Source organism: Panthera onca, chromosome B4, assembly GCF_046562875.1.
Source record: "Panthera onca isolate mPanOnc1 chromosome B4, mPanOnc1 haplotype 2, whole genome shotgun sequence".
NCBI classification, from domain to species: domain Eukaryota; kingdom Metazoa; phylum Chordata; class Mammalia; order Carnivora; family Felidae; genus Panthera; species Panthera onca.
The window spans coordinates 24,742,634-24,769,603 of NC_138345.1; the positions used below are offsets into that span (position 1 = coordinate 24,742,634).

Genomic DNA, 26,970 nt, shown 5'->3' on the forward strand with positions numbered 1-26,970 from the left:
GATCATGACCTGAGCCAAAGTCAGACGCTTAACCGACTGAGCCACCCGGGTGTCCCTTGATCCGTGTTTTAAAAGGAGTTGTATGCATATTTATGCTCAAAACTCCAATCTAAGGTGAAATAGGTGATGGGGATTAAGGAGTACATTTGTCGTGATGAACACTGGGTAATATGGAATTGTCCAATCACTATACTGTACACCTGCAACTAATATAACACTGCATATTAAGTATGGTGGGATTAAAATGGAAAACCTCAAATCTCCAGTCTAACTTCAGTTGCCATTATCTTTCCATCTTGTCTTTAGAGTGTCAGTCATACTTAATTGGACCTTCATCATAGTCAGATTATTAATTTATATTTTCTTTTTATATTCTCCTTTTAGTGCCTTAATACGTCCTGGTCGTTTTGACATGCAAGTTACAGTTCCAAGACCAGATGTAAAAGGTCGAACAGAAATTTTGAAATGGTATCTCAATAAAATAAAGTTTGATCAGTGTAAGTCTGATTCCATTAACACCAACTTTACTATTTTGTCTATAAAAAATGGTAATATTTCATTCTACCCTGTTTGTGGTCCTTACTTGATAGATGTCTCCAAAGACCAGTTTGTTTTACGTGTCCTTTTTCCTCTCCATTTGTATGCCCTTTTTAAAGTTTATTTATTAATTGTATATACAAGAGATTCTATCATTTGAATCCTGATTCTAAAGGAAGTTTTCTTCCAAGTGTTCAGATACGTAACACTTGAAGATAAATGTATGTATAAATGCTTTGGGGATGAATGTAAAATATGAAATACTAGGAAGCATATATAATCACTTTGGGGCTAACAGAGGCAAACTGTAAAACAAAACACAAGAAAATATTATGGACTCAAATAATAAACACAGCTGTCACGCTGTACTATTTTCAAAGATAGGTGAATAAATTTGTTAAACCAAATATGTTTCCTATAATAAGGAGAGCTTTTATAAATGTACATATAATACTATATATGTATAAAGTATTTAAAGATGAAATTCAGAAAATAAAAACAATATTTTATCTTTGAGTATACTTTATCAGTTTGTGGTTAGGCTAGTAACAATATAGGTCATAATTTGAAGGTTTATAAATCATGTCTGGCAACTCTGCATTTCTTTGTTTTTCACAAAGTTATTTAAATTTAAGGACTTTTGTGATTTGTCCTGTTGGCAATATTAATAGTATATTTAGTGGCAGTTTGGGCTTTTTTCCTCTAGAATTTAATAAAGTGAATTTATTTGGTAGTTGCAGTGAGATAAATATTTTAAGTTCTAGTTGAGGATAGCTTTTTTCTTTTGGAATATGAGTTGTTTGTGAAGAGCTCTTCTGGAATTTCAATGTTGTCTTCTATTTTCATAGCTGTTGATCCAGAAATCATAGCTCGAGGTACTGTTGGCTTTTCTGGAGCAGAGTTGGAGAATCTTGTGAACCAGGCTGCATTAAAGGCAGCTGTTGATGGAAAAGAAATGGTTACCATGAAGGAGCTAGAGTTTTCCAAAGATAAAATTCTAATGGGTAGGTTTTCTCTGTCTCTCTCTCCCTCTCTCTTTTTCTTTTCCTGTCTTACCCTGTTCATTATGTTAGAGAATAAGTTCTTCTTTTTGAGAAAAAGGTTATAAAAAAGAAAGGTACAGGAGCAAGAAAATATATACTCAAAAGTAGCCATATAATTGGGCCTCTTAAGAACAAATACAGTTTATATGATTATACTGTTTGGGGGCGTGGGTGTCATGTGTTTTCTCTTATCTGATAATGCTGCTAAAAGAGTAACTTAACTGGGGCGCCTTCCTGGCTCAGTCAGTTAGGTGTCTAACTCCTGATTTTGGCTCCGGTCATGATCTCACGGTTTGTGAAATGAAACCCCGCGTTGGGCTCTGCCCTGAGAGCACAGAGCCTGCTTGGGATTCTCTCTTTCCCTCTCTGCCCCTACCCTGCTCACACAGACCTGATCTTTCTCTCTCTCAGAGTAAATAACCTTTAAATAAATACTAATTTTACTAATTTTCAGTATTTGATTTTAAATCTTGGTTGAGTTCAAAACAGGTTAGTTAGGACATTCCTGTTAAAATTTACATTTATTTTCTAGAATTAAACTTCCCTTGTTGATAGTAAGGATTAAGATGATAGCTCTTAGAATTTTGTTTGTCACTTGGAAAGTTGTTGTTTAAAATATTCATTAATTATATTAAGTCATGTTACACTAAGAATGACTTAAAGGCAAATGGGTTTTAGTTGTCTAATTATACCTTCCTAATGGAGTGAATTAATTAAAATTTTATCCTTAGGGCCTGAACGTAGGAGCGTGGAAATTGATAACAAAAACAAAACCATCACAGCATATCATGAATCTGGTCATGCTATTATTGCATATTACACTAAAGATGCAATGCCAATAAACAAAGCTACAATCATGCCACGAGGCCCAACGCTTGGACACGTAAGTATCTTGTGGCGTATGTTTATTTGTTTGTTTTCCTTTCAAATAGCACTCTCCAAAAGCTGATGAAGGGAATTATTGATGAAAATAATTTAAAAGAAAATTCAACTAATTCCCAAGTTTGTGGATCACTTTCTTCTGAAACATTCTTTTTTTTTTTATTTATTTATTTTTGGGACAGAGAGAGACAGAGCATGAACGGGGGAGGGGCAGAGAGAGAGGGAGACACAGAATCGGAAACAGGCTCCAGGCTCCAAGCCATCAGCCCAGAGCCTGACGCGGGGCTCGAACTCACGGACCGCGAGATCGTGACCTGGCTGAAGTCGGACGCTTAACCGACTGCGCCACCCAGGCGCCCCTCTTCTGAAACATTCTGACAACAAAGGAGTGACAACAAAGGATCATTCTTAAATGTCTTTGTGCTCTTCCCTCCACAGAGAAACTGTGTTGGCGGTTCAAGAGTTTTTCTAAGGTTTTTCTCATTGAGTACACGTTTCATTCTCATCTCTTTCTAATGAAAGACGTTTTAAGCACTTATGTGTACCCGGGGATAAGTTTGTCCTATTGCAGCGTTATGTATCTATTACATATATAAAATGAATTTTTGCTCTCTAATAATTTTTCTGATTTTTTTGTACTGCCAGTTTTGTCATCAGTCACCCAATGACCGTCTCCACTGATTGTCTCAGTTAGAGCTAACAGCATCATGATTTTAAGTACAATAGTGAGAGCCAAATGATAATTCTGATTATTAATATAAATATTTCAAGCGGTATCTAAAGTTTTTCTTTGTTTCCGATTGTCTAGGTGTCCCTGTTGCCTGAGAATGACAGATGGAACGAAACTAGAGCCCAGCTGCTTGCACAGATGGATGTTAGTATGGGTGGAAGAGTGGCTGAGGAGCTGATATTTGGAACTGACCATATTACAACAGGTTGGCTGTAACAAATGGCTTTAGTTCAAATTGTGCTTGCTGATTTAAAAATTTTTTTTAAAAATTGAGTTCTTTGTATATTTTTAAATTTAGGTGCTTCCAGTGATTTTGACAATGCAACTAAAATAGCAAAGCGGATGGTTACAAAATTTGGAATGAGTGAAAAGGTAATAGCCACTTTAAATTTTTTTTTTAATGTTTGTTTATTTTTGAGAGAGAGACAGAGTGTGAGCGGGGGAGGGGCAGAGAGAGAGAGGGAGACACAGAATCTGAAGCAGCCTCCAGGGTCTGAACTGTCAGCACAGATCCTGACACAGGGCTTGAACTCATGTACTGTGAGATCATGACCTGAGCCAAAGTCTGATGCTTAACCGACTGAGCCACCCAGGCACCCCTATAACACTTCATTTTCTTCCTTCCTCATGGATCAAATGATAATTTGCCAAGTGCCTCTTTGTGAGAGAGGGTTCTCATTATAAATTGATAACATTTACTTTTCCCGTCTCAGCTTATTCTAAACTGAATGTCGTTGTCTGAGTGATAAAGTTTAGTATTCTCCTTCCATTCTAGCTACCTGGATAGTAGTAGGTAGTATTTCATGAGCTAAGCAGATGTTGAGATCTTCTATTTCTCTTCGTATGACATAAAACACCTACTTGCTCAGCTTTCTTACTTTACCGTTTTCACATATTTCACTTTCCTACATTATCACTGTGGCTTCATGAAGCGCTGCTAATACACTGCATTGTGGATTTCTAGATTAGGAATAGCTGTGAAGGTTTTCTAACACGGTACTCAGAATCATATGTATAATTTTAATTTTTTTTCTCTTGCTCATACTTTTAATTTAGTCTTAAACTTTCAGAAGAATAAAGAAATTTCTTTGCCTTCAAGGTGTGTTTATATTGAATTTCTTCCTTTTCCCTATAATGTTTCCTTAAGTATAGGATAATACTTCCTCTGTTACATTTATTAGTGGTTTAGGGTTTTTCTGTTCAATTTCTTTCTTCTTATTTGTTTTAGCTTGGAGTTATGACCTACAGTGATACAGGGAAACTGAGTCCAGAAACTCAATCTGCTATTGAACAAGAAATTAGAATCCTTCTAAGGGTAATAGTCATATTTTTCTATGCTTACGTATCTATCTAGTCATAAATAGTAAGGTACTTCCAAGGGATATTGGTTGTCCTCTATTCTTTAGAAATGTCACCATATATATATGTGTGTGTGTGTGTGTGTGTGTGTGTGTATAAAATAAAGATAAGTGCACCATTGCGACTATGATTTTAATATGTCATTTGGGATCCTCCGGTCATAGAGTGGAGCTTTGTTTTATTCTGGCCATAGGCTAAGAATGGTTTATATCAATAATTATAAATATTCTACGTTAGCTGTGAAACCATAGCGCTGTGAGAATGGGGGATGTTATTTGAGTCTTTATTGGATTTTGAATCCGATAAAGTATACATTCTGATGTTGAATAAAATATACATTCTGATGTATATTTTATTCAACAAATATCATTTGTTTTGTGTTAGCTGTGTGCCTGTGCTGAGAATGAAGAACAAAGGTCTTTGAAAACAAAAGTCTTTTTTATTTCAATGCCCAGTAGCTGTATAGTTGTATGTGCTGTTTACTGAGAAAACGCAGATGATGGCCTAAGGTGGGGGAAGTTTGTAGATCACAAGCTCAGTTACATGTTGAACGTGAAATGTCTTTTCACATTCAGTGTCATTCCATTGTTCACGTGAAGATTTCAAGTTGGGCAGGATACATGGGTCTGGTGCTTAGTGTAGAGGTTGGATATGTGCATGCCATTTGGATATGCATGATGGCACGTTTTGGAATGGACAAGACTGAGTTAATGCCAGGTGTCTAGTGAATGAGAACTATAATTAGGGTAGGAGATAGCAAAACGAAGGATATTGGATAGGGCTATATAGTCAGATGGTGTAAACTTCAAAGGAATCTTGCTTTATGTAATGGTCTGGCAATGGTGAGGGGAACAAAGAACTCAGCTCTTTACCCTGAAATGTCTGGGATAAGAGTGAACTAATAACTGTCACTTGAGGGCTTAGAAGTCTCCCCAGGAGGGCCAGGGTTTATTTAAAAAAAATTTTTTTTAATATTTATTTTTGAGACAGAGAGAGACAGAGCATGAGCAGGGGAGGGGCAGAAGGAGACGGAGACACAGAATCTGAAGCAGGATCTAGGCTCTGAGCTGTCAGCACAGAGCCTGATGTGGGGCTCAGGCTCACAAACTGCAAGATTATGACCTGAGCCAAAGTAAGGCGCTTAACCAATTGAGCCACCCAGGCACTTCTAGAATGGCTGGGTTTTGATTAACTCAAGAAGGTAGAAGAAATGCTTTAAGGAAGTTTAGTATATGAAAAGTTTATATAATGGAAAAGTTCAGAAGGTGTTTCAGAACAGGAAGTTCCTCTGCCTTCCCAGAAACTTCATTCTCCTTCTTTTATTATTTACGTTATTTTGAGTAAATTATACTCTAGTATTCCTAGAGCATTGGAAATACTCCTTTTTTGCTCTAATACATTTGTGAAAACTTAAAAACCATAATAAAAGTTGGATTCTTTTTCTGAAATGGTAAGATTAGGAAGGCAAGAAGGTACTCTTTCCACTAAATGGCACACTTACGTCATTATTAATGGAAGTGATTACTAGTTTGTAACATTTTAGGTTCAAATAATATGAAACTTAAAAGAATAAAAACCTAATAGTTGTCTTACATGTTACCATGTAAGAGTTTCATTCCAGCAGAATTTTTAAAGTTACTACTAATTCATCCCTGATTATTAGTTATAATATTCCATGATAATTTGTACTACTTTATACTTTCCTTGATTTTGATTATTTCACTTGAACATAAAAGTTTTATTCAGAATGTCTAATGATGTGAATTTGTAATAATTGTGTTATGTTTCTTTGACCTACCTATGCTTTTTGGTGTTGGTCAATTGATGTTGTCACAGACTGACAGTGAGTTGTTAACAAGGAAAAGAACAGAAAAGTAGATCTTTTCTGGCCATTTCAATTGTATAAATGGGTGAAATCTCACAAGGTAAAAGGAACAAAACCTCCCTTTCCTTTTTACACATGTATATTGAATAGAGAAGTAGAGTTCTTTGTTCACAGACCTTATTTTAAAAGTAAGTACAATGTGTACTTTTATATCTTTAAGTAGCTCCTTGTCTAAGTAGTCCTCAGTTATCCATGTGATAGATTTTCAGGTTAAGAATAGAATGTTTGTTTCTTATTTATGGTTTTTGCTTATCCTTTCTGCCTCTTAGATACCTGCTTTTTCCATTTCAGGACTCATACGAACGAGCAAAACACATCTTGAAGACTCATGCAAAAGAGCATAAGAATCTAGCAGAAGCTTTATTAACCTATGAGACCCTGGATGCCAAAGAAATTCAAATTGTTCTTGAGGGAAAGAAATTGGAAGTGAGATGATAACTCTTAAAATGGATGCATTGCTGGTTTTACTGCAAGAATATATAAGTAGCATTTCAGTAGTCTCCTTTTGCAATGCTTTTCTCCCATTCTTGACTTAGTATCATCACTTAAGGGTCTGAAACTCTATGTTAGTCTTTTGTCACATTTAATCTAATTTTGGTTATTCTCATGATGACACCTATTGCAAATTATCAGCCCATAGCAAATATGTTAAAGAAAATAAAGAACTATTAGGATTGAAAACAGCTGGTTTGAGCAATGTCAATCAGTTATTAAGTTGAAAATAAGTAATGATTTTATGGTTGGTTCCTTTACCAGATGTGAATTAAAATTGTGCCTTGGGCTCTTGGGAAGTATTTTGTACTTGGCAGAGTAAAATTGTTGAAGGATTGTCTTTGTGTTTAGCTGGTCCCACTTACCTTTGATAAAGAAATGATACCATTTGGCTGTTGGTGAACCATATTTCTATATAGGTCAGTGGAAACTTCATTAGGAAGCACTTAATTATGCTCCAGATTGTCCATATAGAAAATAGTTCTGTTTTTGTTTTTGTCTGTCAAAGAGTAGAGAATTGTAAACATATAGCTATCATCAGAATTTAAATGATTATAATCTTTTAGAAATGCAGCTTGCATTTTCATTGTCTTTTTTTTTAACATCATTATCACTCTTACTAATGAAATTTATTTCAAAGCAGCAAGTATCTTGTTAAATAAAAAGTAACTCACTTCAAATTCTGAATAACTATATAATTGTGCTTGGTATTGAAAGAAAAATTAACCCCAAATCTCAGTACCTTCTAAGTGAACTTGGGATTACCCTGTGTTAGAAATGGAAAGTTCTGTTTGCTTTTCATTCAGATTTTGTGAATATGAACATGTTGTTACAGGATTTACAGATGACTTTATTTAACTCAATAGAAAAATTATTTTAGAGCTCATTGTATTGGTTTTACAACCAAATTATATTCTTGAAGTGATTTTATTAAAATTATCTACAGTTTTCTAATAACTTTTAAGCTGTATATGGTCTTCATTGAAGAAGTTGATAGAGGGAGTTTGCTATACAATATCCTTTTCTCTTTTTTTAATGTAATTTTAAATTTTGATCTAATTTCAAATTTATAGAAATGTTACCAAAATAATAAAAGGAACTCCTATATACCCTTGGTCCAGATACACCATCCCATTTGTTAATTGCCCACCTCCCTTTCTCCCTTTCTTTTCTCCTTTCTTCTTCCCTCTCCCCCTCTCTGGTATATATGTATGTATGTACACGTGTCTTTGTGTGGATGCATGTTTTTATTTTTCTTGGCTAGACTTCTAATATTGAAATTGCTAGGTCATGTAGTAGATTTCTGTTTACCTTTTTGAGAACCTGATGAACTGCATCTACATCATTCTGTACATCTTCTACAGTACTTATAGTCTCTCTTTTTGATAACGCCATTCTAGTGTGAATGAAATATTAGCTCATGGATCTAATTTACATTTATCTACACTAGTGATATTGAGCATCCTCTCCTTTTTTATTGGCCATTTGTATATTTTCTTTGGAGAAATGTCCGTTCAGACCACCCCATTACTTTTGGGTTGTTTGTCTTATTACATGTTGTAAGAGATATATATTCTAAATACAGTTCCCTTATCTTGCTTTTTTGATCCAGTCTGACAATCTCTGTTATTTGAATGGAGTGTTTAGTTCATTCAAATTTAGTATTGATATAAATTGTCTTTACATCTCCCATTGTGCTTTTTGTTTCCTGTTTCTCATATCTGAAGAGATAGATCCTTGTGTTCTTCCTTTTTTGAGTTACATATCAGTGGTTGACCTAGGGATGACTGTGTGCATCTTATCAGTCTGCGTTAATTCTGGTAAAATGGAGGAACTTTATTTCAGTAGATTTCATTTTCTTCTCTGTGCCCTTATTTTCATGTTATGTCTGTGCATGTTACAGCAACTCAACAATACGGTGATGTAACTAGTGTTTTATATAATTTTATTGCTTCAGTCTTTGCTGAGAATGTTTTTTATTTTGCCTTTGTTTTTTGAGGGGGGATAGTTTTGCTGGCTATAGAATACGTGGTTGACATTTTTTTTTTTAATTCACTCGTTTTGAATATGTTATCCCACAGACTGCTGGCCTCTATTATTTTTTGTTAAGAAGTCATATGTTAATTGTAATTCTGGTCTCCTTTTGTGATAGGGTTTTTTCTCTTGCTGATCTCAAGGTTTGGTTTTGTTTTGTTTTGTTTTGTTTTCTCTTTGTCTTTTACCAGTTTGACTATGATGATGTGTTTAGGTATGGGTCTTCTTATGTTTTTCCTAGTTGGGATTTATTGAGCTTCACGTGTAGATTAATATTTTTCATTAAATTTAAGCAATTTTTGGCAATTATTTCTTCAAATATATGTATCTGTCCTTTTCTATCTATTCCTTCTGGGATTCTCCTTACATGTGTTGTTGGTACATTTAATGTTAATCTGGTCTCTGAGGCTTTGTTTGTTTTCTTCATTGTTTTTTCTCCCTGTCCTTTTGAGATTGAATGATTTCTGTTGATTCTTAAATTCACTCATTCTTCTGCCATCTCAAATCAGTTGAATTTTCCATTTCAGGTACTATATTTTTCTGCTCTAAGTTTCCATTCAATTCTTTCATTTACTTTGTATCTTTTTATTGAGATTCTTCTTGCATTGCATCATTTTCATCATGGTTTTCATTAATTCTTTAAACATGGCTTCCGTTAGCTCTTTGAACATGTTCATAGAGCTGCTTTTAAACCTTTGCTAAATCTACCATCTGGAAATACTCAGGCAGTTTTATGTAATGCTTTTCTTCCTTAGTGAGGGTCATACTTTCTTGTTTCTTTGCTTTGTAATCTTGTTGAATTACAGATAATGTAGCAATTATGGATTCTGATTTAGTAACAGTAACTTGCCTCCAGTTAATTTATGAAGTTCCTCTCTACTACAGTGTGCAGCCATTGATGTCTCTTGTTCATTTTTAAAATTTTTAAAATCTTGCTTCCTGAGGGTTGCTGCTGTGCCTGCCTAGCTTAGCATTTAGGCAAAGATTGGACAGAAGTTGTGTTCAAACCGCATCATTCAGGCTTTCCACTCTGCTGATGGATCTGTGTGGGCTTGCAAGTCCATTCAACATTTGGGTCATTTTCAAGACTGCTCTGGTTTTTGCTTTCTAACAGGCTTTTTGCTTCTCCTTTTTTGTGTATGTGCACGCCTTGGCAACCATGGATACGTGGGTGGTTTGAACCAGCTTCAGTTTCTACTCTGCATGCCTCTGGTAAATCTGGAGTATATGGAGTGCTTATCAACTCCAGATGGCTGTCTTACCTCCCAGAACTTCCAGTGAAATACCTTGCTACTCTTACCTTGTTTGCCCCAGACAGGACTGCACCCTCAGTCTAGATAACTCTGTGTGCTTAGCGTGGAAATCACCACTTTGACTCACTCTGCATCGGGTCAAGCAAGTCCCTTCTGACAGTGGCAGCAAGTTCTGACGTGGGAAGTGAGAGCACAGCACCACAGACTCACACAGCTCTTACCAAATTTCAGTGATTTTCATGAATAAACACTTCTTAGTTTATTACAGGTCTTTAGTTCCAGAGTGCTGTAATGGTTTTTATTCCACTTCATAGTTTGTTTTGTTTTGTTTTTAAGTTGGAATGATTTGTCAACCTCCTCACCTCATCATACTGAATCTCCCTCACTTATTTTGAATCATACTCCAACCAAAGCTGTTTAATAAGAATGGACTTAGGGAGGACTGGTAAACTTTGCAGAGCTATCCATTCAAAGCTACCAGAATGCCACCGTTTGCCATGTAACCTCTATCTATTAAGTTGAGTACTTTTGGTAATGGATACATGTTTTATTTTAGATATTTGTATTTGTTTATATTCATTTTAAAGTAAATACTGAGTTACTTCAATCCAGCTGGTTATATTTCTTACTGTAAGTATGCAGTATTTTAATAAAATATGTTGGTGGAATGTAGACTTGATCTTTGGACTGAAAAAATAACACCTAGTAGTGGTGATAAGAATTTGGAGAGTTGATACATTTGAACTGAGGATTTTATTTCTATGCAAATTTTCCTGCCCCTAGTTTTTCACAAGTGAATCCCCGTTCTCATAAGCAAGAATGTGGATCCCCCACCCCACTTAGACCACAGACTTCCTTTATAAAGTTCTATATAAATGCTATGTTGCTGTCAGTTGCATCATACAGTAATACAATGAGTAGGTAATCTGTTCTGAATTTGAGAATGCATTTAATAGGAAAGAAAACAGCTAATTTAAAGCTGCCAAAGGAGAAGGGTGAGAAGGTACTCATTTCTCATAAAAGCTAATTGGGGGGGGGAGCGCCTAGGTGGCTCAGTTGGTTAAGCATCTGAGTCTTGACTTTGACTCAGGTCATGATCTCACAGTTCGTGAGTTTGAGCTCCACATCGGGGTCTACTCTGGCAGTGCAGAGCCCGCTTGGGATTCTCTCTCTCTCTCTCTCCCTCTCTTTCTCTGTCCCTCTCTTGCTTGCTGTCACTCTCTTTCTCAAAATAAGTAAATAAACTGAAAAATTAAAAAAAAAAACCTAATTTGAAGGGCTTGATGTGAGTCTCTTGCAGTTCTGGAAATGTAAGTTTTTGACTTATACTCAGGAAAGCTGGAACCTGAGAGGGTGGATAAGGTGCTTTGCCTAATGAAGAGAGAAGAATTCTAATGTGTTGAGACCATCCCGCACTCTCAGCATTTGGTTTGACAAAAACTGCTTGAGTGCTTATGAAGGACCAGATATTTGTCAAGAATGAAGGAGAGTGAACCATTGTGGGGGATCCATTTACCATACAAAAGGGTTGCTTAGAGGTGCAAAGAGGCCTCAGAAGAGGATAGTCCAAAGTGGATCTCTGGATTCCTTGAAAGCTAAGAAGAAAGAAAACCCACAAGAATGGATTGCATTAACTCAGGTCAGGGGAGTTGCAGGTGAAGACAGCTAGGAGTACAGGAATGCCCCTGAGAAAAAGTCAACTTTAAAATAATTGCGGGGCGGGGTATGCCTGGGTGACTCAGTCGGTTAAATGTCCACCTTTGGCTCAGGTCATGATCTCACAGCTTGCAAATTCGAGCTCCGTGTCTGGCCCTGTGCTGACAGCTCAGAGCCTGGAGCCTGGTTTGGATTCTGTGTCTCCCTCTCTGCCCTTCCCCTGCTCATGCTCTGTCTGTCTGTCTGTCTCTCTCTCTCTCTGTCAAAAATAAGTAAACATTAAAAAAAATTTTTTTTAAGTAATTGCTTGGGTGCCTGGCTGGCTTATCAGGTAGAATATGTGACTCCCTCTCTCTTTTTTTTTAATGTTCATTTATTTTGAGAGACAGAGAGTGTGTGCATATGTGTGAGTGAGGGAGGGGCAGAGAGAGCTGGAGAGAGAATCCCAAGCAGGGATTATCTGTGCTGTCAGCAGAGAGCCCTACTCAGGGTTCAATCCCATGGACCATGAAATCATGACCTAAGCAAAATCAAGAGTCAGACACTCAGTCAACTGAGCCACCCAGGTGCTCCTAGAGCATGTGACTTTTGATTTCAGGGGTCATGAGTTCGGGCCCCACGTTGGATATAGAGTTACTAAAAACAAACAAAACACACACACCAAAACTGTAAAATGAATGAATGAATGAATGAATGCATGCATGCATGCATGCCCAATCCAGCATGCTCAAAACCATCTTACAAAGTGTCAGCCAGATAACTCAACTGCCCCTTACAGTTGACCCTGCAAGGTCAGACCATAGTTAACCAGCTGAGAGAGGAGGGATGGAATTAGGAAAGAAGAAAAGGACCATGCCAGCCTTCTACCCCTACTGCAGGTGGTTAGCTTGTAGCCTGGCCTGGCTGATTAACTTTGACTTGCGGTGATTTTCTAATTTTATAGGGCTGGCTGGACATTCTGTTTCAGTGCTTTGTGAGTTAAAACAACTCTATGGACGTTTCATTACTTGAAAGATTTTTCAACCTGGATTGGGAGAAAAATATCTGAATATTTGCTAGTGGGAGGTGATGTTGCCATCTGATTATATCCCATGAGTCCAAAATAGTGGTTACACATAGTAAGATTTTGGGGGCGCTTGCATGGCTCAATCAGAAGAGTGTGTGACTCTTGGTCTCAGGGTTGTGAGTTCCAAGTCCCACATTAGGTATAGAAATTACTAAAAAAATTTTTAAAGATAAAAGATTTTTGTTTAAACACTTTTTTTTTTTTGTGGCTACAATTCCATTCATGTGATTTCTCAAAATCTGAAATAGTTCTATCACAATTGTGTGTAGAATATGTATGTGAATATGTCATTTTTAACTTTTTTAATGTTTTTGTTTATTTTTTTTTTTTAATTTTTTTTTTCAACGTTTTTTATTTATTTTTGGGACAGAGAGAGACAGAGCATGAACGAGGGAGGGGCAGAGAGAGAGGGAGACACAGAATTGGAAACAGGCTCCAGGCTCTGAGCCATCAGCCCAGAGCCTGATGCGGGGCTCGAACTCACGGACCGCGAGATCGTGACCTGGCTGAAGTCGGACGCTTAACCGACTGCGCCACCCAGGCGCCCCTGTTTTTGTTTATTTTTGAGACAGACAGAGACAGAGCATGAGCAGGGGAGGGGCAGAGAGAGGGAGACACAGAACGCGAAGCAGGCTCCAGGCTCTAAGCTGTCAGCACAGAGCCCGACGCGGGGCTCAAACTCACAGACTGTGAGATCATGACCTGAGCTGAAGTCGGACGCTTAACCGACTAAGCCACCCAGGCGCCCCCAGTCACCTTTAACTTTTTAAACAAAACTTGTATTATCTTGGTATTTTTATATGATTTTTCTATTGTACTTTTTATAGCTTACTATTTTTTTCCCTTAAAATTCCTAATTTAGAATTCCCCTAATTTGGTTGTTATTTTCCCCTATTTGTTATCAAAATTCTATTGTTTTGGGGTGCCTGGGTGGCTCAGTTGGTTTGATGTCTGACTTTGGCTCAGGTCATGATCTCACACTTCATGAGTTCAAGCCCCACATTGGGAGCCTACTTGAAGTTCGCTCTCTCTCTCTCTCTCTCTCTCTCCCTCTCCCTCTCTTTCCCTCTCTTTCTCTGCCTCTTTCCCATGTGCTCAGTCGCTCTCAAAATAAATAAATAAACTTAAAAAATAAATAAACCTTAAAAAATTAATACTGGGTTTATTTTGTTTATTTTTGAGAGAGAAAACATGAGTGAGTAGGGGAGAGGCACAGAGAGGACAGAGTATCTGAAGTGGGCTCTACACTAACAGCAATGAGCCTCATGTGGGGGTTGAACTCATGAACTGTGAGATCGTGACCTAAGCCAAAGTTGGACGCTCAACCAACTGAGACACCCAGGTGCCCCAAAATGAGTACTTTTGATATTGAAAGAGCTAATCCAAGGATTTACCAGAATTATTTACTTATTTTATTGCTAAATTAATAAGGCAAGAAAACTTTCTGATGACTACTTTTAGTTGGTCACAGCTCTTATTTCCCCCTTTACTCTGTTGCTAACATTCTATGATTATGTTAAAATTCAGGAATTACCTTGTGGTGTCCTTCTTTGCTCTCCCTTTCATACTGGTAAACTCTAAGGTTATTTCCTTGGTCCTCTGATCTTCTCTCCATATTCTTCTATCTGTATGCTGGTGATTTCATAGTCTTTCTTTCTCTCCAGCCCTTCTATTAAGGTTTATGTCCAGCTGTTTTCGCGGTTTCTCCAGAGCATTACATGTGTACTTTGGCAACAAGCTGTTCTCTAATTGTTTCTCGGTTGACATCCTGCCACCTGATGGTGAGTTCTAGGAAGCAATCTTGAACATGTTATCTCTAGGACTAATAGAAGTGCTTTTTAGGTAGTCAGCTAATAAGTTTTCGGTGAATGAAAGAATAATAGGCATTCATAGGTTTATTATCCTGATTATCTCACCATTGGGCAGAGCACTGGAATAGATGGATTAAACTCTCCCTAGAAGATTAAATAATGCTATAGAGACTATTAGGTGATTTTCATTTCTGAAAATATCCTAGTGAGTACAACAGTAAAGGAGATACCTTTTAAGTGACTGGAATGTATTATAGAGGAATATCTGATTTCTTCTTAGAAGATAAAGAATGCAAGGTAGGATTGTGTGCCAGGCTTATAAAGTGTCTGACACACAGAAGGACCCATCAAATGAAAAGATTAAGACCTCTAGCATGAAATTCTTTAAGGTATTCTGGATTGGTTTCATAGAATATGTGCTTTATCTTTGATCAACTAATTGCTACCATTCATGTTCGAAATTAAATGTCTTACATACATTTGTTACTATTAATGAAAGTCTCTTAAAATTCAACCTCAGGAGACAATTTTGTGAATTTTTCATATATCTATTTGTAGTGCTGGGAGATTCCAGACTTAATTTTAAAATTAGAGATGGACTTAATAGAGAATGGGGCAGATAGAGAGGCAGGTGGATCAAACTTTAAATATTTAAAACTAAATGTTTAAATTAAGTATTAACATTAAATATTTAAAAGCCTTTAACTATTTAAAGACTTCCTGTAGTCCTTAATCAGATCCATGCCGAATTCTCTACTCCCCAAACTTGCACAAGTAAAAGCCACAGTTTCCATTAATTATGTGTTACAACCATGTAAAGTGGGTGACTGTGTTTTCCCTTAGGAAGAATGTATTCAAGCTGTGTTTTGTGGGGCTTCTGGGTGGCTCAGTCGGTTAAGCATCTAACTTAGGCTGTGGTCATGATCTCACAGTTCGTGGGTTTGAGCCCCGCGTCGGGCTTCATGCTGACAGCTTAGAGCCTGGAGCCTGCTTCAGATTCTGTGTCTCCCTCTCTGCCCCTCCCCTGCTCGTGTTCTGTCTGTCTCTCTCAAAAATAAATAAACATTAAAAACACAAAAACCTGTGTCTTGTTTACTGCACACCTCTAATGGAGTTTCTAAGTTGAATTTTACCATTAGTAATCAGATGCAGTCTTTTATTGGAGTTAAAAATAATGAAATAGATTATTTGATGTTGCAAAAAAGTGAAAAATCTCTTTCCCATTTTCCAGATCCCTTGCTTCTCTTCATATATTGTCTTGTGAACTTACCAAGTGGTCAGATCAAATCAGGATGTTTTTGTGAAAAGATGGGCATCTCCTGAGTAGGTCCTGGATTTAAATAGCAGTGGTTACAATTCAAAGAAAGAATATATCACCTGGACTCTGAAGGAAACAGATGTATAGTGCTAGTCTCTCTGTAGCTGCCATCTTACTATGTTTAAGTGGATACATTTCACTTAAATGTGCTTATCATTCACCTTTCATCTTTTCTGCAGAGCAGAAAGGATTTAAGGCCCTCCCCTTAAGTTTTGCTACTCTTCACAGTCCTGAAAGCATGTTAAAGACCAGCTGTTCTTAAGCCTGAGATGTTAGTTATGTCTGTGTAACTCCTAGAAATTATGAACTAGGTGATGACAAAGACAGAGTTGGAAGAAGATGGAAGAAAATGAGACAAAATATAAAGGTAACTGGAGAAGTTGGTTGCTAAAGGTTTTTCAGGAAGAACAAAAAGTCTTCTTTTTATGTTATTTTCAAATAATCTTGGTTATCTGCAAGAAGCTGTCATGGTTGTAAGTCAAAACTATGAAATGACAGTGATAAGAAATTTGTGATTGAAGCAAGGTGAAGCCTGGCATAAAATTTTCACGGATCGGGAGAGCACAGCACCCACCAGGTAGAATGGCAAGTTGCCAGTATTAGCTCTGCTATGACAAAGGTTCAATTTTGAAAATTTTTAATTTTGGGGGTGGCTGAGTGGCTCAGTGGGTTAAGCGTCTGACTTCAGCTCAGGTCATGATCTTGTGGTGAGTTCGAGCCCCACATTGGGCTCTGTGCTGACAGCTCAGAGCCTGGGGCCTGCTTCAAATGCCAGGTCTCCCTGTCTCTCTCTGCCCCTCCCCCACTTGTGCTCTTGCTCTTTCTCTCTCAAAGATAAACATTAAAAAAATTAAAATTCTTAATTTTGATGAAAAATCATGTTTCATACTGTTATAGCAGAAAAAGACTTCAGAATTTATACAGATTCCATAGGGGAGAAGTGTGGGGAAAAAAAAACAGAAGACCAAGGTGAAAACTTAAATTGCATTCCTAATCTGAGATTTTTTTTTTTTAAGATTTTTAAAGTTTATTTTATTTATTTATTTTGAGAGAGAGAGAGCACAGGGGAGCGGCGGAGAGAGAGGGAGAGAGGGAATTCCAAGTAGTCTCTGTGCTGTCAGCACAGAGCCCAGCATGGGACATAACTCATAAACTATGAGATCGTGACCTAAACTGAAATCAAGAGTCAGACATTTAACAGACTGAAAACCAGGTGCCCCCTGCTAATCTGAGTTTCAATCTTTGAAAGTTACAAATAAAAGATACGGGGGCACCTGGGTGGCTCAGTTGGTTGAGCATCTGACTTCAGCTCAGGTCATGATCTTGTGTTTTGTGAGTTCAAGCCCCACATTGGGCTCTGTGCTGTTAGCACAGAGCCTGTTTCGGATCCTCTGTCTCCCTTTGTCTCTGTCCCTCCCCTGCTTATGCTCTCTCAAAAAATAAATTAAAAAAAGAAGAAGAGTTACAAATATCTCCTTCTGCCTGAGGAATCTCAGTCCCAGATGGTGTCTGCTCTGGATAGGTGGGGAATATGGCTAGAGGGGGTACAAAGATGGTGAAAAAATTCTCTAGTCATAAACTGCTTTCGTAAGCAGAAATTTTCCTAGAAGGGATTAAAGAGATGTGCGGTATGTTGCGTACACCCTGGGACAAAGACTTGGTCTTAGCACTGACAGCCCTGTGGCCCAAGAATCCCCCAGTCCTAAGCACACTGGGGAACCCACTTGAGTTCTGGAGGTCAGAGGTCTGAAAATCCCACTAAAGCCAAGCTGTTGGCAAGGCTGCATTCCTTTTGAAGGTTCTAGAGAAGAATCCATGTTCTTGTCTTTTCCAACTTCCAGAGGATTCCTAGGCTCATGGCCCCCTTCCATCTTCAGAGCCAGTAATGGCCTGTCAAGTCTTTCTCACACCATTCTGACACTTCCATCTCCCTCTTCCTCATTTAAAGGACCCTTGTGATTACATTGGACCTGCCTGGATAATCCAGCGTAATCATTTTAGCAACTTATTAGCAAACTTAATTCCATCTGCAACCTTAATAGCCTTGCTTGCCATGGTATCAACATTCACAGGCTCCAATAATTAGGATGTGGACATCTTTGGCAACCATTACTCTACTTATAACCACACTCCCCTTTTTCCTTCATAGAGATTCCCCTAGTAAATCTCTTTCACATCTAGTTCTGCCTAAGCATCTGCTTTTTTTAGGACTCCACGAACACAAGTGGTGCTGGGAGTGGTCTGAGGAAACAGGTTTTGAGACAACCTTACAGCCAAAACAACACCATTGTGAGTGGCACATGGGGCATGAGTATTCCCTAGCACAAAGCAGTTGTGACCTTGAAAAAAATTCCAGGTACAGGAACTTTGAAAGATATGGACGGAACATATCTATAAAATGGTAGACCCACTTCTCTAAGTATATATATACCAAGAGAAATGAGAACATGCATCCACACAAATGTTCACAGCTACGTTGTTCATAATAGCAAACAAGTGGAAACAGCTTAAATGTTCAAGTGAAAAATGGATAAACAAAATGTGGCATATCCATAAAATGGAATGTGATTTGGCCATAAAAAGGAACCAAGTACTAATAAATGCTGCAGCATGGATATAGTGGGTTGAAAGGTGTCCCTCCAAAAGATATGTCCATGTCCTCACTCCTGGAAGCTGTGAATGTGACCTTTGGAAAAAAGGTCTTTGTAGATGTACTTATGGATTTTGAGATAGATCATCCTGGATTATCTGGTTGGCTATAAATTCAGTGACATATCCTTACAAAAGACGCAGAGGAAAGACAGAGAAAACAGGAGAAAACCATGTGAAGACAGGTAGAGGTTACACTAACGCCCCACATCAGAAACTGGAAGAGGCAAGGAAGGATTCTATACTAGATGTTTTGGACAAAGTATGGCCGTGCAGACACCATGATTTCAGAATACTGGCTTCTAGAACTGTGAGAATAAATTTCTGTTCTTTTAAGCCACCAAGTTTGTGTTATTTATGATAATTAGTTGCAGCAGCTCTAGGAAACTAATATAACGGATATAACTGAAAACATTTTGCTGAGTGAAAAAAGCCAGTCATAAAAGACAACATATGATTCATTTTTTAATTTTTATTTTCTTATACTTTTTTAAGACTTTTTTTTTTGAGAAGGAGAGCAAGCAGGGCAGTGACAGAGCGGGAGTGGGGGGACAGAGGATCAGAAGCGGGCTCCATGCAGACAGCAGAGAGCCCGATGAGGGGCTCGAACTCACAAACCATGAGATCGTGACCCAAGCCAAAGTTGGACACTTCACTGACTGAACAATCCAGGCCCCTCTTTAATTCCATGTATATGAAATGTCCAAAAGAGGAAAATCTATCAAGACAAAAAATAGGTTAGTGGTTACCCAGGGCCAAAGGGTTGGAAGGAAATGGAGAGTAACTGCTAGTGGGTATAGGGTTCCTTTCTGGGGTAATGAAAATGTCAAAATTGATCATGCTGATAGGCGCACAATTCTGTGAATTTCTAAACAATTGAATTGTCCACTTTAAACAGGAAAATTATATATGAATTATGTTTCAATAAAGCTGTTTTAAAAAGCTATCTGGGTACTGCAAAGTTGTATCTTTATCCTGGATTGGGATAATGAGAAAGTGGCAGAGGTTAACAAGCAGCAAAGGTTAAGTGCTACAGGACCTCTTTGGAAGTTCACACAGAGGCCCTAACGTGCAATGGAAGAGCAGAAACTGAAAGAATAAACTGAAGATCTGATAGAGTTGCAGAGTGCCAGAGATGTTTAAGTGCTCAGCCAAGGCAAGTATACTATCCCAAGTTCAGGGCCACTGAGAATATCTAGACACTAAGATAAGATGGGGACATCAAGTTGTATACCCGTGAGGATGTCCATTCTGCAGACCCCACTAAGTCCTCATGGGTGCAGCTCTCTAGGCCCAGCCTTCCCTCATAAGTACTAGCACATACCCCATGCTGGAAGACTTTGCAGAGGCTTCTCCCAGGCAAGGCAATAGGTGTCCCCTCAGGAGCTGCACCCACATCCTCTCTTAGCTGCCTGGCTAATAATTTGGGTTAAATCCCACCATAACCAGGCGGGGGATGTGCTGGGCTTCGTAAAGGATGAAGAGATTAAGTACCAAACAAGCTGTAATAAGTAGTATGTACAGGCACAAGCTAAGGTGAGTAGCTTTGGGACTGGATCTTAAGCGGCTTGCTCAAGTGAGATGTTGTGTAAGAGCGGATAAGCAATAACTCATTGATGTGGGGGGCATTTGGAGGGAAACAGGACTTAACAAGCAAGAGCCCTAGGGGATAGAGGCAATTTGCTGTTAGGTTGTATATCAGAACTCAGGAGAAAGCAATAGCCAATGCTGAGTGAAGCAGAAATGCCTGAGCTACATAAAACTGTAACACCAACTGTCCTACAATTCAATTTAATACAGTAAGTAACTTACCAAAGTTAGATAGACCCCACAGGTTAAGGGTCTCAGTCTCACATGACTACCCCCACTTCAGATACCAGCCACAGCCCCCAAATTCTCAGGCTACCTATACTTCTGTACAACTTGGGGATTCCCATGATCCTCTTTCAGGTTTGATATTTCACTAGAACGCTTCAGGAAAGTGCTATATGTATGATCACTGGTTTATTATAAACGATAGACATGAACAACCAGATGAAGAGGTACATAGGGCAGCAAGATCTGGGGAGGTCAGCACAAGGTTTCCATGCCCTCTTGAAGCATGCCACCCTCTCAGCACATTGATATCTTCACCAACCAGGAAGCTCCCTGAACCTCATTTCAGAGTTTTTGTGTGGGGTCTCATCATGTGAGCATGATTGGTTAAATCATTGGCTGTGTGATTGAATTCAGTCTCCAGTCTCCCCTTCTTGGAGGTTGTGGGGGACAAAGGAGGCAGGGCTGAAAGTTCCAACCTTCTAATCATGTGATTGTTTCCTCTGGAGATGAATCCCCTTCCTAAAGCTCTCTAGGCCCTCTTCCTGCAATGAGTCACCTCATTAGCATAAACTCAGTTGTGATTAACAGGGTTCATGAAAACAGACATTCCTATCTCTCAGGAAATTCTAAGGGTTTTAGGAGTTCTGTGCCAGGAACTGGGCACAAATACAAAGTACATTTTTCATACCACACCCTAACAGGTGACAGATGAAGGAAAAAGGAGACCAAGGGAAGTGTGCATGCTGGGCTGGATGTTTTATGCAAGGCCAGAAGACCCAACAGAGGACTACATTTCATGGGAGGGCCGAGAGAACACATCAAGACCAACACAAGCATAGCAAGGTTAAGTGGTTACAAGCAGAGATGGTTAAAAGAGCATTGTGTCCCTTGGAGAAAATTTGTCAGGTGAACAACAAGGGTGCTGCTTAAGATCTACAACCAGAAAAAGGCAAGAATAAAGGAGTTGGGGGATGGGAGCAATTGCCCCAGTCAAAACTCATAATCCCTTGATAATTTCTAGATCTGGAGCCAACTAACTAAAGATGTGGAATGCCATGGAAAATATATCTACAATATTTCCCCATCTTTCTCCAATGGATCTAATGCCATTTCTTCAATGGGGAAAATGGAATTCCTGTGTATTATTCAAGGACTTTTAGACATAGAGTCTGAGTTGCCACTGATACCTGGAGCCCCAAAACATCATCATAGCTAGCATTACAGTAGGAGTTTAGAGGACCAGGTAATAAGTTTAATGTCTGGCTCACAGGTGTGCACACTTAGCAGTGGTCATTTCCCAAGTCTCAGAGTGTATGATTGGAATTACACTTTCCTTTTCAGTACATTTTTAAAGTTTATTTATTTATTTTGAGAGAGAGAGAGAGCACAAACTAGGGACGGATAGAGAGAGGGCGAGAGAGAGAATCCCAAGCAGGCTCCACACTCAGCATGGAGCCCGATGTGGGGCTTGATCTCACAAACCATGAGATCATGACCTGAGCTGAAATCAAGAGTCGGATGCTTCACCAACTGAGCCACCTAGGTGCCCCATGATTGGAATTAATAACATGGTAGTAGGAATAACCCCCACATTACATACTTGGCATAAGGGATAAGAGCTATTGTAGTATAAAAGTCCAAGCGGAAACTCCGAAACTGTCTCCAATCCCTCATTGAAGAGAGTAAACCAAAACCAATATTGTATCCTAGGAGAGATGCAGAGGGATAGTGCTACCACTCGGGATCTAAATGATGCAGGGATGGTGAACTCTATCATATTTCTGTTTGATTCACTCACTTGGCCCCTTCAGAAACTAGATGGATTGTAGTCGGAATCCATCTACAGTTAGAATCCATCCAATCTGTAGATGGATTGTAGATGGAAAATGTAGACTACTGTAAACTCACTCATATAGTAGCCCCAACCACAGTTGTTATTGTGGACCTCGTATTCCTTTCAGAACAGATTAATAAGACCTCAGATACATGGTATGTCACCACTGACTTGGCAAATGCATTCCTTTCGATTCCAGTTGTGAAAGTGGATCAGAAGCAGTTTGTACTGTATTTATATATGGACAAAGCATTCATTTTGTTTTGCCTCGGGATTATATTAATTCTCCCACTCTCTGTCATATATTCTGAAAAGATCTGGTCCACTTAAACACTCCCAGAATATCTCATTGATGACATCATGCTAATTGGACATGATGGTGGCTGAGACGCTTTAGGCCTTGGTAAGACCACACGAATTGTCATCTCAGTGACGTTTTGGGGGAATCTAGTCGTCAGGGGCATGTGAAGATATTAGATCAGGAGTGAGAGACAAATTGCTGCATTTTGAATACCTTTTCACAAAGAAGAAAACACAGAAACTGGTAGGCCTCTTTGCGGTCTGGATGCAGCATAGTTTACACCACTGATTTCTCAATGAGTGTGGGGTGGGGGTGGGGTGGGAAAAGAATTCTGCTTCTCAGGGGATATTTGGCAATGTCTGGGGACATTTTTTTTGACATGTCAAAAGCTGTGCATATTTAATATATAGAATTCAATGAGTTAGGGGATAAGTATATACCTGTGAAACCATCACCATAGACCATAGACATACCCATCACCTCCGAAAGTTTCCTCCTCTTTCATTATTACTTATTTTTTTGTAAGAACACTTAACACAAGATCTACCCTCTAAGCAAATTTTTAAGGATACAATGCAGTATCATTAGCTATAGACACTATGCTAATAATAGATTCATCTGGAGACATTTTCGATTGTCACAACTAAGGATGCTCCTGGCATCTAGTTGGCAGCCTTCGGGAATGCTGCTAACCATCCTACCATACACAAGAGAGACCCCCACCACAAAGAATTATCCAACCCAATATGTCCATAGTACCCTGTCCTACACTGAGTATTCCTTTCGTCCATATACCTTGGTGACACTGAAGAATGCAAGACTTAAGTTGGCCCAGAGCAGATGGGTTGTGCAGTAGGCACAGGTCGTGTGTTAAGAAGCCCCGCTGCTTTGGTCCTAGGATCCACTAGATACCATGGTATTAGTGGTAACAGTGGTGGGGGAAAGTTGTCCTTGGATCTTAGGGCAAGCCCCAGTAGGAGAATCACAGTGCAGGCCCGTGGCGTCCTGATGTTGAATCTCCCATCAGAAGGCTGCCTGTAGAGCAGTCCTACGATAGACAGAAATGACTAGGTTTTAATCATTCATTCTATGCTCAGGCATCGGCTGGACACAGCCTGGCAGACACAAGGCCTTGGTGTGATTATTACGGTGGTTATGAAAATGTAGCAGCTGGCTACAGTTTGAACTAAAGTTCAACTGTGCTCTCCACCGTTACAGCCTGTTGAAGACAAACCTGAACAGTGCAACTCTGTAGCTTTTATATTAGTTTGGGTCCAATAGAAGACAGATATGGCATAGTATTTTAAACAGTGGAAGTTTAATGGGGCTCCTGGGTGGCTTAGTCAGTTAAGTGTCTGACTTCGGCTCAGGTCTTGATCTCATGGTTTGTGAGTTCGAGTCTTGCACTCACAGTGAGGAGCCTGCTTGGGATTCTCTTTCTCCCTCTCTCTGCCCCTCTTCCACTCATGCACTCTCTGTTTCTCTCAAAATTAAAAAAAAAAAAACCAAAACACAACAAAAGTGGGAGTTCAATATAAAGAATTACAAAACTATGATGGGATAGTAATTAAAATACCGAAAGAGAGCTCTGAAGGGTATCCTAGGGCTGAAGGACAGTACCACAAAATGTCTTCCTTCTAGAATGTGCTCTACTGGCTAACCCCTATTCATTCTTTAAGTTTTAGCTTTTTTTTTTTTTAAAGTTTATTTATTTTGAAATAGAGACAGAGAGAGAACATGTTGGGGAGGGGCAGAGAGGGGGGGACAGAGGATCCAAATCAGGCTCTGTGCTGACGGCACAGAGCCTGATGGGGAGCTGGAAGTCAAGAACCATGAGATCATGACCTGAGCCAAAGTTGGACGCTTAACCGACTGAGCCACCCAGGTGCCCCTAAGTCTTAACTTTCATAGTACTTCTTCCTGTGCATCATTCCCCGACTCACTATCCTCATCTTCACATAACTCTGTTGGCCCTTTGTACTCACCCTAAATGTGGCACTAAATATAACTCACCTCCCTCCCAGAACATAGGAATGCCATGTTTGTTATTTCTTTATTGATTTTCTCTCACAATGTTAGAATAAAGAAGGTTCTCAATACATGTTTCTGTTTTAACTTTATGGCCCCCTTGATGTGGTTCTCCCTGGTCAGGGATCTGCAGTGACACTGGCAGATCAGCCTCAATACACTTAAGCCCTCATATTGTAATCATGGTTTAATTACAATATAGTTTGTTTTCCTCCATAGATACAGTGGAATGCAAGGGAAGACACATCCAAAAGATTGAGTGAAGCAGCTGTGGAAAAGCATTTGATGAATTTCTTGGTAACTCGCTCTTTCTTTCTTTCTTTCTTTCTTTCTTTCTTTTTGTTTTTTTGTTTAAAGTTTATTTATTTATTCTGAGAGAGACACAGAGAGTGCATGAGTGGGGGAGGGGCAGAGAGACCCAGAGAATCCCAAGGAGGCTCTGCCCTGACAATACAAAGCCTGATGTGGGGCTCAATCTCATGAAACATGAGATCATGACCTGAACTGAAATTAAGGGTTGGATGCTCAACCAACTGAGCCATCCAGGGGCCCCTCATAGTGCATCTTCAAGACTGACAAGAGTGGGACATAGCAGTGGGGAAACTTAAATGTGAGATAGGAAACCATGAAAATCCTAGAGGAGAAAACAGGCAACAACTTCTTTGACTTCAGCCACAGAAATTTCTTGCTTGACAGGTCTCCGAAGGCGAGGGAAATAATGCAAAAATGAACTATTGGGACCTTATTATCAAGATAAAAACTTCTGCACTGCAAAGGAAACAATCAACAAAACTAAAAGGCAACTAACAGAATGGGAGAAGATATTTTCAAATGACTATCAGATAAAGGGTTAGTATCCAGAATGTATAAAGAACTTACCAAACTCAACACCTGAAAAACAAATAATCCAGTGAAGAAATGAGAAGACATGAATAGACACCTTTCCAAAGAAGACATCCAGATGTCTTCCAGGCCAACAGGCCAACAGACACATGAAAAGATGCTCTTGGTAATTCTTTTTATTCTTTTTTCTTTTACATTTATTCATTTTTGAGAGACAGAGCACAAAAAGGGGAGGGGCAGAGAGAGAAGGAGACACAGAATCCGAAACAGGCTCCAGGCTCCGAGCTGACAGCACGGAGCCCGACTCGGGGTTTGAACCCTCAAACCATGAGATCGTGACCTGAGCTGAAGTCAGACACTCAACCAACTGAGCCACCCAGGTGCCCTGCTCTTGCTAACTCTTAAAAGGAGATAACGGGTGCTTGGGTGGTTCAGTTAGTTGAGCGTCTGACTTTCGATTTCAGCTCAGGTCGTGATCTCACAGTTCATGAGTTGGGCCCTGCATTGGGTTCTGCATTGACAGCCGAGAGACTGCCTGGGATTCTCTCTCTCCCTCTGTACGTCTCCTGCTCACACGCACATGTGCACGTGTGCACGCACACACACACACACACACACACACCCCGTCTCTCTCTCTCAAAACTAAACTAAAAAAAAAAAAAAACAACCCAGAAATAAAAAAAAAAAAAAACAACACAAAAGGAAAAGACTTTCATGACTTCTCTTTCACTGGTCTTTCACCAATGAAGATACACTCTTGTTATCCACCTTCTCGGCAGGGACTCTAGAACTCTCCAGAGCTCTGTAGGTCATTCCAGCGGCAAATTCTGCTGAAGATGCAGACACTTGCTTTCTGAGTTGCTAATTACAACCAACTTTTTGTCAAATCATTCCACCAACAAACACAAAATGACATTCAACGTCCTCTGAAGAAGTACTTAAATTAATATCTATGCATTTGTCTTGCTATAAAATATGGACACCACATTTTCAAATTTTGCTCATGCGTTTTGTGCAAATGCACAAAACCACAGTGGTTTCTGTAACAAAACAGTGGTTTCTGTTAATTTTTATTTTGGTTAATACTTGTTTTTTTTTTAAGCAAGGTCTATGACCAATGTGGGGCTTGGGCTCACAACTCCAAGATCAAGAGTTGCATGCTCTACTGAGCCAGCCAGGGGCTCCTACTTTGGTTAATTCTTGAAATCATTAACAAATGTAATAGGAATCTGGTGAGTTTAGGGTAGCTGGTTTCATATTAGCTGTTGTCAGAAGTTAAAATAGTAGTGTACTGATGCAAGAAGCAGACTAGTCAATGGAACACAACGTAAAACCCAGGAACAGGAAGAAAAAAAAAAAAACAATACCTGAAAATTTAATCTACGATCAAGTGGCATTTTTTTTTTTTAAATTTTTTTTTCAACGTTTTTT

At 39.0% G+C, this 26,970-nt stretch overlaps 1 protein-coding gene across 1 annotated transcript in view; it reads left to right on the forward strand.

Annotated features, from left to right (window-relative positions):
* Positions 1-10,883, forward strand: part of YME1L1 (YME1 like 1 ATPase) — a 53,178-nt gene extending 42,295 nt beyond the window's left edge. Inside the window, exons 13-19 of the mRNA XM_078450330.2 lie at positions 385-497; positions 1,386-1,541; positions 2,312-2,463; positions 3,271-3,397; positions 3,491-3,564; positions 4,421-4,507; positions 6,728-10,883. Of these exons, the coding sequence (XP_078306456.1) occupies positions 385-497; positions 1,386-1,541; positions 2,312-2,463; positions 3,271-3,397; positions 3,491-3,564; positions 4,421-4,507; positions 6,728-6,871 (853 nt within the window). The 3' untranslated portion in view covers positions 6,872-10,883. The remainder of the gene's footprint in view (positions 1-384; positions 498-1,385; positions 1,542-2,311; positions 2,464-3,270; positions 3,398-3,490; positions 3,565-4,420; positions 4,508-6,727) is intronic.
* The last annotated feature ends 16,087 nt before the right edge of the window (positions 10,884-26,970 follow it).